General features: G+C 41.0%; 1 protein-coding gene across 5 annotated transcripts in view; it reads left to right on the top strand.

Annotated features, from left to right (window-relative positions):
• The window catches only part of TAMM41 (TAM41 mitochondrial translocator assembly and maintenance homolog), a 48,009-nt gene that overhangs the window by 27,878 nt on the left and 6,282 nt on the right, over positions 1–13,849 (top strand). For 2 of the 5 annotated variants that reach the window (XM_081276027.1, XM_081276031.1), the window contains 2 exons: positions 6,818–6,983; positions 8,539–8,601. In XM_081276027.1, coding sequence (XP_081132153.1) covers positions 6,818–6,983; positions 8,539–8,601 — 229 coding nt within the window. Of the gene's footprint in view, positions 1–6,817; positions 6,984–8,538; positions 8,602–9,607; positions 9,665–12,089; positions 12,700–13,849 lie in introns of those variants that run through there. The other 3 variants (XM_081276029.1, XM_081276028.1, XM_081276030.1) reach the window with 3 other exon arrangements.

Here is a 13,849-nt window from a genome sequence, read left to right as displayed (position 1 = left end):
ATTCTGGTGAAGTATGTCTGTTAATTCCTTCTTCACATAGATTGTGAGAGCGGCAAATGTTTGAGATCAGATACCTCTGATAAATCTATCTCACTGATTCAATCAGTAATAGACTAGATATCAAATTCTAGGGTAGAAATCATTTTCCCTCAGAAGGTTAAGTCATAGCTCCATTTCTTCTTTCAGTATTGCATTAAATATTTGGTGGCGTTCAGGTTCCCTATCCTTTGGATATGACCCCTTTTAATCTCTCTGACAGTGTTTAGGATATTTTCCTTCTTGCAGATTTTTGTTGTTGTTTATTTGTTTATTTGTTTTGGTATTGGGGATTTAACCCAGAGGCTTTGAACCACTGAGCTATTTTTTATTTTGAGGCAGGGACCTGCTAAGTTGCTTAGGACCTCACTTAGTTGCTAAGGCTGGCCTGGAGCTTGCGATCCCCCTGCCTCAGCCTCCCAAGTCACTGGGATTATAGGCATGTGCCCCCACACCCAGCCACTATTCTTAACTTTTGTGATGACTTGCCTTTATTTTTGTACACGTCTGTTTTAAATTTATTACTTGAGCACTTGGTGGGCCTTTTGTATCTGGAAAATGATGAAGTTTAGTTTTAGGAAATCTATTGTTTCTGAAATAATGTCCTCATACCCACTTTCTTAATTTATTCTTTTGGGAATTCCTGTTATTTGTGGAACTCCTGCTTTGATTTTTTTTCCCCTTTCCTGTTTCCTCAGGTTTTTCTGTTCAGCTTTCTGAAAGAATCTTTCAAGATTGATCGTTTAACTTTTCTACTGAATTTCCAAGTCCTGTTGGAGATTCTTTTTTATGACACCCTATTCTTGCTTTATTAATGCATCATCTCTTCCTGAATTCTTTAATGATCTTTATTATAATTTTGAAGTTTTTTTCTTGCTCCCTTTATTTGTCTTTCTTAGTTCCTTTCATTTGCTCATCTATTGTATTAGAGGTCTTCCTCAAATATCTGGATGCTTTTCCTGGCCTCTTTTTAAAAAGTAAGGCACTAAAATGCAGACTGAGAGTTCCTTGTGACAGATAGGGTATACCAGCTGATGGGCTTCATATAGAATCATGTTCCAAATACCTGGCTATTTTATTAGAGGACCCCAAATGTCAGTATCTGTAGAATTTCTTCAGAGAGACATCTAGAGGACAGTGAAGGGTTATATTTCTACATGCCAACTTTTCTAAAAACTGAGCAAAAGAAAAGGATTGGAATTTCCTTTAGTACAAAGCTAAGCTTATTCAAACTCCTCCCTGTGATCTGCAGAAGCAGATGTATGATCTAGTTTTCAGTTGGTTTTTTGCCCAAGGTATTTATAAAATAAATAAAAATTTGTTTTAGTTGCAGTTGGACACTATATCTTTATTTTAATAATTTTTGTGTGGTGCTGAGGATCGAACCCAGCACCCTGCACGTGCTAGACGAGCACCCTACCACTGAGCCACAACCCCATCCCAAAAACGAAATATTTTTTAAAAATATAAATAAATAAATAAAATAAAAAGGTATTGTGTTCAACTACAACTAAAAAATAAATATAAAAAAAATCTGGGCAAGGGATGCTAAGGGATCTGTATCTGCAACCCTACCTCCTACTGATCAGGGACATTTACTCCTGTTGATATGTAAGTACCTCATTTCCTGGACTTTCAGCATGAAATTCTAAAGTGATCCATCGCAGTCCTAACTTTAAGTTAGTGAGATATTTGCTGTGTCTTGGGAGAAGCCATCCTCCTCCGAGAACTGGGACCTTTAAATCCACAGATCTAGAGTTTTAAGATGAGACGTACTGATTCCCAGGTGGTCATTGGAGGTGATGCTAAGCAGGTCACTCGGTTCCCAGACCTATGTCTCTGTCAATTGGAATGGTATGATGCAGTGGTCATTAATTTAGGACATCTACTACACCATCCCCACAGGGTATCATTGCCAAGCTGGTGCCTTAGCTGTTCCTTGGTATCTGTCATAGACCTTTTCAATGTGACCTGCTAAAATTTTAAGCCAGAAAATTATTTGTTGTGTGGGGCAAAAATTGTCCCCCTTTGAGAACCATTGTTCCACTGGGTGGTAGTACAGTGGAGCCGTGATCCAGTGCCCACTGCTGTCCCTCCACTCCTCCTTTTCTCTAAAGTGAGCCCCATGAGTTCTGTCACATAGTACACCATGTTGATGAATCTGAGCCCCATGCAGTGGCCTGGCTAGATTCTGTGGACAGGAAAGGTAGCGCTGTCATCCTGTCCTCTCTCTTGGTATTGGGTCTGAACATTGTTCTCTGTTCTGCCTCTAGAACCTAAGGTGGCCCAGCACATCACTGTGCTTCTGTCTTAATGGTGAGAGACATGAGATGCCATAAGTTAACCTCTTCTCTAGAGAAGATGTCCCAGCATTTAGGGATCAAGACTACTTGACCCGCCAGGCACTGTGACACATACCTGTAATCCCAGTGGTTTACAAAGCTGAGGCAGGAGGATGGTGAGTTCAAAGCCAGCCTCAGGAAATTAGTGAGGCCCTATCTCTAAATAAAATATAAAAAGGGCTGGAGATGTGGCTCAGGGTTAAGTGCCCCTGGGTTCAATTTCCAATACCAAAAAGAAAAAAAAAAGATTATTTGACCTCTAAAAATCTCACCTAGGTGGTAGGCTCTGGGAATCTTCATCAGTATCTCAGATCCTCTGGAATGAATCTATCTGCCAAGGCCTCCAGTGTACCTGTTCCTTATAGCTCACCAGGTGACACATTATGTCAGTGATCTAGATCAACATGGTGATATACCAAATGTCCAAATAAACTGGCTTCCTTCAAGTATAACGGGGGGATTTCTAGCTGTGAGGCAAACCATAAAGTGTACTGTTTTCTGTCCTGTGAGGGAGAGCTGATTCTGATCCTTTGACCTAATTGAGATGGAGAAAAGTGCACTCATTCACTATGTCTGTGACCCCAAACACATTCCCATAGTTTTATTGATCTGCTTTTAGAAGATTTACCACATCTGGCACAGCAGATGTTGTTGGGGTTCCTACTTGCTTGAGTTTGTAACAGAGTCTGCTGAAACCCACCAGGCTCTATTTGGTTTTATAAGGGCCACACTTAATGGGGATATAATGGTGGTCCATCAATCCTTGTGTTTGTCAGGATTCTCCAGAGAAACAGAACCGAGAGAGAGAGAGAGAGAGAGAGAGAGAGAGAGAGAGAGAGAGAGAGAGAGAAAGAGAGAGATTGATTTATTTTAAGAGATTGGCTCATGAGTTGTGGGATCCGGTGAGTTCTTTTTTTCATTACTGGGAATTGAACCCAGGGATGCTCTGCCCCTTAGCTACATCCCCAGCCCTTGTTATTTTATTTTGAGACAGGGTCTCCTGACATTGTTGATGGCTGGCCTCAGCCTCTCAAGTCACCAGAATTATAGGCATATGCTGCCGTGCCTGAGGAGGTCTGGCAAGTTTTGAGTTTTGAGACCCAGGGAGGAGTCAGCCTTGCAGCCTTGAGTCTAGAAGCAGAATTCCTGGGGTTGGGAGAGAGACTTTAGCCTTTTCTCTTAAGTCCTTCAACTGATTGGATGAGGCCTATCCATAATCACAGAGGGTAATCAACTCTACTCAAAGTTGACTGATTTAAATGTTGTTTGCATCTTAAAAATACCTTCCACTCAACATCTAAACTGGTGTTGAACTCAGCAGCTGAACACTACAGCCCAGCCCAAGGAAACACAAAATTAGCCACCACATCCTAGAGGGCTGCAGCTGGTACTAATCACTACCATCTCTCCCAGGGTGATGTTTTATTTTTTCTTTACTCTTTTGGCCAACAGAAAGAGTGTCAACTTCACAGACTTCCACTTGGTCTTCTGCTCCATAGCAGCTCCAGAATTCCATCTTGGAGTCTGCCTGCAAGGACCACCCCTGGCACGAGTTGTGTAAGGTCCAGATTGGGTAGATTTGCTAAAAAAGGCTTCTGGTCCTGCGGTGGTGCTTGGGAGCCAGAGGGCCCCTCAGAGTTGTCCCAACTTGACTCAGAGGCTAGGCCTTTGTACTCTGGCATTGTCCAGTTATTGGATACAGGCAACTCCCTTTGGCTGGAGACAGTTCTAAGAAGGACTCCGGGAGGGGGACTTGGCTGACTTTCCCAGTACCTTGGTCCACCTCAGATCCGGGTGGTGTGCCACAGTGTCCGCTATCACAGGACTCTGTCTGCTTTTTTTAAAATATGAGTTTTATTGATGTATTTTTTATGTAACATAAAATTGAACCCAGAGGCACTATACCACTGAGCCATACCCACCACCCTTTTTTATTTTTTATTCTGAGACAGGGTCTTGCTAAGTTGTCCAGGCTGGCCTAGAACTTGAGATCTTCCTGCCTTAGCCTCCTGAGTCACTGGGATTATAGTTGTACACAATTCATTGGCCTTTATTATATTCACAGAGTTATGCAGCCATCACTACAGTCTAATTTTAGGACATTTCCATCACTCTGTACAGAAACCCATACCCATTAGTAATCCCCAGCCTTCATCTCCCCCAGGCAACCATTACTCTACTTTCTGTCTCTATGGATTGGCCTACTCTTCATATAATGGACACTTCATATAAATGGAATCATACAATATGTAGCCTTTTTTATATCTACTTTTAAAATGTATTTTGACTTTCACAATTTAACTGCTTTCACTTTCACACTTTAATGAGAATCTAAAAATAAAAATAATCATTTTACCAATTTATTTGAACATGTCACCTAATAATTTTTCTTTAAATATGATTTCAAATAAAAATTCCAGTGCATTCTTTTCCTCAAGAGAAAGCATTGGCAAACACTATTTTCTAATTCCTCGTATTACTCAAGCCATTTTGGCATTTCTAAAATTCCTAGAATCTATATTTCATTGCCAAAGCATAACTTAAATATAATATCCTTTTGACCTATTTCAATACATGGCTCCAAAACAAGAATCTATAAAAATCATTTATAGGATATTCTACAGAAATATGAACATTTTTTTGTCATCTGTATAGCCAGTGATACATAAGGGTGGAACCTATGAATGTAGAACAATCCTAGTAATAAATATGAGGTATTTAGATTTTGTAAAAAACACCTGTGTATCTTTAATGGAGCCACTAATGGTATTTCCTTCTTCTTTGCATAGATTTTTTTTAAACAAAACTAGAAAATTCAGGCATTTAATATATGTAGACTTAATAAATATTTGTTGGGTTAGGGTTGTATCTCAGTGGTAGAGCACTTGCCTCACATGCTGGGAGTCTCCTTCTAGGACCGCCGCTGGCACCAGTTGTGTAAGGTCCAGATTGGGCAGATTTGCTAAAAAATCTCATGGGTTCAATCCTCAGCATCACATAAAAATAAATAAAAGATATTGTGTCCATCTACAACTAAAAAAAAATTTTTAAAAAGTAAAATAAAATAAATGTTTGTTGAATGAAAAATATAATAGAATGAGTGAATTCTAATTATTAAGAAAATTGATCAAAGTTAGAAAACCTGAATCTAAAATTTCATACATTTATTTGTCCAGGTTTTTTGTTTTTTAACTATTCTCTTAAATAAGTTAAGGCCCAAACATTTTTTTAAAGAATATAACAGAAATTCCTACTTAGAAAATAATGTGGTGGGGGCTGCATTTTGAGGCTTAGTGGTAGAGCGCTCGCCTGGCATGTGTGAGGCACTGGGTTCGATCCCTCAGCACTATATTAAATAAAGGTATTGTGTCCATCTACAACTGAATATATATATGTGTATATATATATATATATATATATATATTTTTTTTTTTTTTTAATAAAATTACATGCTGTGCTGCTTGGGGCAGCATTGCTGATTCTCCTCTTGGCAGGCAAGCAGTGTTTACATGTAGACTTTTTAAAAATGTGATTCCATGAAGCACAGTAAAGTGTAATGGTGAAGCTGATCTGGTTACAGTCCTGTGACTACCTTTTGATTCAGTGGTTTCCAGGAAGAGTCTAATGCATAGTTTTGTATGTTTTATTCATGTATCTTTCACAGTGTACTTTAGAACTCATTAGGAATAGAGCCACTCACATTGCTCACTCTTACTTAGCAAGTGACAACAGCTAAGTTATATTGATTCATTTATTCATTCCCTCATTCATCCAATATATTTCGAGTACCTACTATGTGCCAGGGGATTAAAAGTGAATATTAGTCTTCTTCGTCAGTATATTCCTGCAATTTGTGAAGTCCAATGTGGTATGTAAAAGGTTGTAAGGACAAGAAGCACAAATTCATATGCTTCCCTCTATTACTGAATGTGTGATCCAGTGATGTTAACTCAAGGCTGCATTTAACATGGGAAGATGATCTAAGTGCCCTGGTTTGATAGGTATTTGTTATCTGTAGCCCACCTTTTGTAACCACTAGAGACAAATAGAAATTTTAACTGAAAGTCAGAAACTCATCCTTAAAAGAGGCTTCTCTTCTTTTCTTTTGTCAAAATGGAATATTATAGGAAAAGAATTATCCTTTTTGAAGGGACTTGGTACTCTAAACACGAAGACATTGAGTTTCAGAAAGAAGAGAGTTTCCCTAGCATGCTGCCTAGGTTAGGTGTGGGTGATTATTGTTTGTGTGATTTGATTTGATTTTACTTTATTTTTAACAGAAGAAAAAAACACACTTAATTACATATGTATGCATGGGAGCCCCACATGATATGAGATCCCTGTTTTTGTTATTTTAAATAGAAGCCATGTGTCTCTGAATATTTATAGAATTCAAAGCACTTCCATAGACATCATCTCTCTCTTTCTTCCCCCCTCAGATAGATAAAAGCCCAGAAGGACAATTTACTCAGCTGATGACATTGCCCAAAACCTTACAGCAACGAATAAATCACATTATGGATCCTCCAGGAAAAAACAGAGATGTGGAAGAAACTTTACTCCAACTTGCTCATGATCCTGACTGCGGTGATGTGGTGCGGCTGGGTATGTTTGTGTGTCTGAGGCGAGGAAGTGCTAGCTACAGTTAAGGCAGGCTTTGTGTGCAGTGGAGAGGTATTATTTCTTCCTTCTTCCCCAGGAGATTGAGAGAGAGATTGCCTCAGGGAAGAAGAAAAGCTCCAACACTTTGGGGTTTTTCCCAATCTACATTTTTTTTTTTTAAGACAGAGAGAGGGAGGGAGAGAGAGAGAGAGAGAACTTTTTAATATTTATTTTTTAGTCCTCGGCAGACACAACATCTTTCTTTGTATGTTATGTGGTGCTGAGGATCGAACCCGGGCCGCACGCATGCCAAACGAACGCGCTACCGCTTGAGCCACATCCCCAGCCCCCAATCTACATTTTCATTGGCTTGAAATAAGGTGGTGGAAATCCTTTTTTCAGATTTCTATATCCCAAGTCACTGTCAAAGGGAGAAGACGCACTGCTTTTCGTTCCAAGAGCATAACTTCTAGAAGTTGTTTAAAAGATGGGCCTGTGTTCTCCATGGTGGTCTAAGAAGGAAGGAGACTGGTGACATTTTTAATGTTTTCATAATATCACACCAGCTGGGACACAGCTCTCCCCAGCCACTAGATGTGTCTCAGTCTGTGTTCAGCAGGTTCCTTCTGGCATGGCCCACATTTCACAGCATCATCCCCAGGGCCTCCCCAAATGTCAGAAAAAATCGGAAACTTCAGAGATCCACTTCCCCAGAGGTGGTAAAGGTAATTTACGAGGTCAGCCAGTAAAGAAATAATTACAAATTGAGAATGTCTCTCAAATGAGTGCCTCCTTCTCCTCTTATCATTTATTAAGCTTTTAGTGAGCCCCTCCCAGGTGCAGGCCTCCCTGCTAGATGTAATTCTCAATCACAGTGCTGAACACTGCTGTCCTGGGTGGCTTCTCACTCTCCAGCAGGACCTGGCCAGGTTTTCAGAGCACACATTTTTATGCTCCCTGCTGCAAAGTTCTGAGGCCCATTGTTGTTGTTTGTTTTAACGTGTCCTAGTAACAGTCTGACCTCTGCTGCTGCTTTGAAGGGATGGAAGACTTGTACTGTGGCTCCTCACTTGAATACACTCTACATGTGTTTTCATGATGGAGATTTTTCTCTTGGATAAAACACACACACACACACACACACAAAAAAAAAAAAAAAAAAAAAAAAAACCTTGGGTTTTTTTGTTTGTTTTATTTTGATCTTTTCATATATTGGAATTGAAAACCAAAAACCTTACATGGACTGAAATTCCTAAAATGGCCTTTGAGGGTTCCCTGCTCTCCATCTCTTGTTTTAAGGTGAGGTGGTCTGGGCCCAGAGCAGTTCAGTCATTTTTCCGAGCTCACACAGCTGGGCGGTGCCAGAGCTGGCCCCTCCAGGGTCCTGGCCCTCAGTCCTGATGCCCTTTTCACTGCCACTCTGTGGCAGCAGAAGAGCTGGATATGCTGCTTTTACTGGATAACTAGAAAGAATATTTAGTTTCAGGTTTTAAAACTGTTAAGATAACTAACATCTATTTTCGGTTTTCTTGGTGTCCTATTTGTTTTTTTCTCACAGGGCTTTCAGCAATCGTGAGACCTTCCAGTATAAGACAGAGTACCAAAGGCATTTTTACTGCTGGTAAGAACTTTAGGAAATCCATATGGCGGCGACTGGATTGTGGCTCCGTGGGCAACTGCTGGCCTAGCATGCATAAGACTTCAGACTCAATCCCCAGCACCCTACAGAAAAAGAAAGGAGAGAAAAGCCATAATTCACACACCAGCTGGGTTGAGTGGCCTTAGTGCTCCTGGTTAAAACTAAAATACGACTAACTTTCCCTGTGTATTGGTGAAAGGCTGAACTCTGAGTGTCACACACTGAGATGTTTAGTAACATAAAAACAGGCCTAGGAGCAGTGTCATCTGGTAGCCCAAAAAAGCCATACCAGTTGAGGTGCTGTCAAATGTTTCGACAGCTCCTTCCTGGCAGGGCTTCTTTCCTTATGATTTTATATTTATCGCAGTTCCACATACAGAACATTGTAAAACAGCAGTCCCCTGCACTCCCGCCCCTTCTTCCCCCTCTTCAGAGATAATTCCAGGTCTCTAGAGTTATTTTTGGTTTTATTGCCATTTCTGAGAATAATGAGTTTCTCTTGCTCCTTCAGTGTTTATCTTCAGGTCCAATCTGTTGGTGTCTCACTATGGGGGATCAGAATTTGACTCCTGCATCCACCCTCACCATGCTTATTCTCTGGTTGTCTCCATCCTAAAATACATGTAGTTTCGCCAAGTCAGCATTTACATTTAACTTTTTTTTCATGGGAGTGGGTACTAGGGATCAAACCAAGGGGCTCTTTACCACTGAACTACATCCCCAACCCTTTTTATTTCTTACTTTGAGACAAGGTCTCACTGAGTTACTTAGGGCATTCTTAAGTCACCCAAGCTGACCTCGACCTCATGATCCTCCTGCCTCAGACTCTGAGAGCGGGGATTACAGATGTGCCCCACCACACCCAGCTGGCATTTAACATTGTTATGAGCCACATGATATCTTTTCCTCCCCTGAAGTGGAGAGTGTCTCCACCTGTCCTTTTGTCTTTTGTGGGAATTCACTGTCACTGTGTCTTTCACTTTGTTAGTGTACATACCCATTTTGATGAAGTGAAGCACATGATCCAGTGATTTCCTGAGAAAGGGTGCGTAGGATACAAAGTTGGGGGCTATGCATGGCTGAAAATTTCTTTATCTACCCTCACACACAATTAATACTTAAGTTGGGTATCAATTAAAAATCATCTCTCTTTAGAATTAGAAATTCTAGTCTTTAGAATTCTGAGATCATTGCTGCCATATGTTCTCATTGCGAGATGCTGTTGAAGTGCAAAGCCATTGAGTCTTAATCCTTGACGCGTGCATGTCCTTTCTGGAAGACCATTAGGTCTTCATTTTTTTTCCCCAAGGCTTTTAAATCTCTCAGTGATGTGCTTTGATATAACTGTGTTTTTGTCTGTTTTATTGGGTAATCATTGTCCTTTCAGTTTGGAAACTTCAGAATATAAGAATACAAGAAAAAATTCTTTGATTCTTTCTATGATTTCCTCCCATCTGTTTTTATTCTCTTTTTAGAACTCCTTTTCTTCAGGTATTGGACTCCCAGACTAGTACTTGAATTTTCTTTTTTGCATTCGTAGGGATTGAACCCAGGGGCACTCTACCACTGAGCCACATCCCCAGCCCTTTTTATTTATCTTTTTTTTTTTTTTTTTTAGAGACAAGGCCTTGCTAAGTTGCTGAGGCTGGCCTGGAATTTGTGGTCCTCCTGCCTCAGCCTCACAAGCTGCTGAGGTCCTAGATGTGCGTCATTGCGCCCAGCAGAGTTTTCTTTCTTTTGTCTCCTGTGTGTTACCTCTTTGCTTTTTTGCTAATTTCTGGGGAGATTTTCTCAACTTTAGTTTCCAATCTTTCTGTTGAGTTTTTGTTCTGCCTTCTTGTTTGTGTGTGTGGTGCTGGGATGGAACCTGGGCCTCCCGCATGCCAGACAAACACCCTACCACTGAGCCACATCCCCAGCCCTGCTCTTACATTTTTCACTTCCAGCTCTTTTTTTTATTCTCTGAATGTTCCCTTTTATTGTTATTGTTGTTGTTTTTTATTTACATCCTGTTCTTGTGTTATGGCCTTAAACATTTGAACATATCCTTAGATATTGCCATGTTTTCCCTCCAAAGTGACCATATTGATTCATAGTCCCACAAGCACTGTGTGAGAACTTGCTTTTCTCCTCATTCTTCCCAACGAACGATTGGCTTTCCTCCTTCAGTCTTTCTTCATGTTGATCATCTCTCACGTGCTAGCTACTCCAGATATAGAAGCAAACACAGCACTGTCCTGCCTTCCAGGAGCTCGAAATCTAGAGAATACAGATGTATTAGTAGAAACTGGTAATCTTGGGTGCAAATAGGACTGAAGTAGCCCCAGAAAGGGAGTGATCTTTCCACCTGCACCTGTTCCCTGCATTTGTGATCTCCTGGGCACTGGTGCAGTCTTTCAGTGTCTTCCAGCCCAACTGCCTGGGTGCCCATTCAACATTTGGGCCTCAGGACATAGCATCGCCCTCCTGAACTTCTAGAAAGATTCAGTGCCATTTATGTTTAATGTATTGAAGTAAGGATCTTCCTACCACTTGGGGGTGCAAAACTTTGCATTTCAAATTAAGATAATCATTTAATCTATGTTCTTGCTGGTTTATCCTGGCAAGACTACAGGTGAGGTGCTTTTGTTTGCTTGAGTGATTCAGGCTGTTAATTAAGGCTTTGCATGATCGCCACTCCCTTGCCATGATCCTTCTTGAGTGAGGCTTGACGATTTGTTTTCTTGATCTTGGCTTTCTATTCTATAAGGAATATTAGAATTATTATTGTTACGTTTTTAGTTGTGTTAATAATGTGGTTATGGGGTTTTTAAAGACCATTTTCTTCCAGAGATAACATACTAAAATATCTGTAGATAAAATGTCACAGTGCCTGGCACTGGCCTCAAAATAAAGCATGATAAAGAGAAGTGAATAAGGACTGAATGACACAAGATTAGTCTTGAGCCGATATGTTGTTGTATCGAGTGGGGAAATGTGGAGATCTGTCCTACTATTCTGTGTGGTGTTTTTTGTTTGGAGTTTTTTGTTTCTTGGTGTATTTGTTTGGTACTGGGGATTGAACCCAGGAATGCTTACCCACTGAGCCACATCCCCAGCCCTTTTTATTTTTTTATTTTGAGACAGGGTCTTACTAAGTTGCTGAGGCTAGCCTCATACTTGAAATCCTCCTGCCTCAGCTTCCTGAATTGCTGAGGTTACAGGCATGTGCCACCATTACAGGCTCTGGGTTTTTTTTTTTTTTTCCAATAAGCGTGATTTTTTTTCTCTAATAAAAGATTTTAAAAGTGCCATCATCATCATGATCTCTTATACCTCCAGCCTGGAATGAGACTGATCCAGCCTCTTTTGCTTATTGTTTATCATTGCCAGCAGGGGGCAGTGGATCGCAGAGCCTGCAGCCCCAGGTGTCCCAGGGGTGTGGATGCTGCTTCCCCTGAGCACTTATTTGCTTCTCTTTCACTTCTAAGGATGCCACACTGCACCGTGGAAGTAGAGCAACAGAGAGTATGTAACCTGGCTCTGAGGCTGCAGAAACTGGAGAATGGCGAGCACCTCTTCAAATTCTATGGGTTTCCCTACGTTGTACTGTGGTTTCTGTTTATGGCAGTCGTGGGCTGTGATGAGGTGCCGAGTGCAATGCCAGGGACAGGGACTTGTGAACCCTGGAGACTAGCGTTCACATCATGAACTCTGTGACTTGAACCACTTGCTTAATTTTTCTGATTTCTAATTTCACAGAAATAATTATGCCTGTCTTACTAGGTTGTGAAAATCTCTTCTTAAGAGGTAAGGTAGTCCCCATCTTCCCTCCCTGTGCAGCCTTCTACTCCTACAGGAGTAGAAAGGAAGATTTCGTCTTCCCCTTAGCTAGAATTCCCTTAAGTCTGGGGAGACAGCTAACCAAAGGGGCTAACCTTGGGGTCAGAAGACGTTAGTTTGAGGTTCTATTTTTTCATTTAACCTTGGTATGTTCATGATCCTGTCTCCTGTGAAACAGAGATACCAATACCCAACTCACAGGGAGTTCTGAGGCCTAAAAAGGCGTCTAGTGTGTCACCCAGTACCCGGTGGGTGCTATATAAATGTCACTCTTCCTAGAAAGAAATGGAAATCAGGTATCTGTAACCAGCTCAGAGGATTGTGCATCTAGTGTATTCTGTTAGAGGACATGGTAGTGTATTCTCATATAGCTTGACACTCTCTCATAGTTCTTTTAAAATTTCCTGAACACTGGATACACCCATGTTCAAGTGTGAGAACAAAAATGCTTCCAAAGCTAATCACTGCTGTTCCCCCCCCCCTTTTTCCTGGGAGTTTCTTGTTTAGAAAATAATATCAACTTCTCCTAGACCAGGCTGTTAGTAGACTAGCGTAATTCTCATCAAGGTCCAGGTCAGCAGCCTAAGCCAGCCTGCTCAATACTGTAAAAAAACTGTGGCCTCCTGATACTTACCTCTTTGCCTGTCATGGTGGCAGCAGATGGTGTCACTTCTCAAGTTGGTGATGAAAAAATACGGGAAGAGAGAGGAGGGGTCAGACCCAACTCAGGTTTCTGGCTTGGGCGGCAGAGGCTGCTCTCTAAGCTGGAGGAGGCTCTGAGTCTGAGCTCAAAGTCTTGCTTTGTTTTCCATCTGGCTTTGGACAGTCAGACTAACTTCTGGGTCAGATACCTCTTTACCACTTCAGCTTCAAAAGATTCAAGTGAATTAACAAGGCAGGTTTGGTCTTGTTCCTGAAGAGATTCTGGAATGCCTCAGTTGATCCTCTCCAGCCCTTTCCTGAAACACAATAGAATGTCACCATTTCCTTTCTGATTTCTTAAAACTAAAGTGTTTCTCCCAATTGTTTTTTACTTCAAATTTAAACAAAAACGTGAAAATTTTTTCTTCCAATGCTTTTTTTTTTCCCCAGTACTATATATTGAACCTTGACACTCTCTGCACTGAGCTACACCCCTCACCCTTTTGATCTTATTTTGAGACAGGGTCTTGCTAAGTTGCCAAGACTGGCCTGGAACTTGTAACACCTTTGCCTCACACTCCCAGGCACTGGGGTTATAGGTGCACACCACTCACCATGCCCTGCTGAAAGTTCTTAGAAAAAGTTGTACTTGCCTCAGGAGAAATTTCCTTTGTAGGTATGTCTGGCTGTGGTTGGAAATTTATGGGAAGAGTGTAGGGGGCTTCCTGATTTGCTCCCTAAAAATCTAAATATAGAATTATAGGAA

The sequence above is a fragment of the Spermophilus citellus genome (assembly GCF_964194105.1).
Source record: "Spermophilus citellus genome assembly, chromosome: 19".
Classification (NCBI taxonomy): Eukaryota; Metazoa; Chordata; class Mammalia; order Rodentia; family Sciuridae; genus Spermophilus; species Spermophilus citellus.
This window is presented reverse-complemented; position numbering and strand designations above follow the sequence as displayed.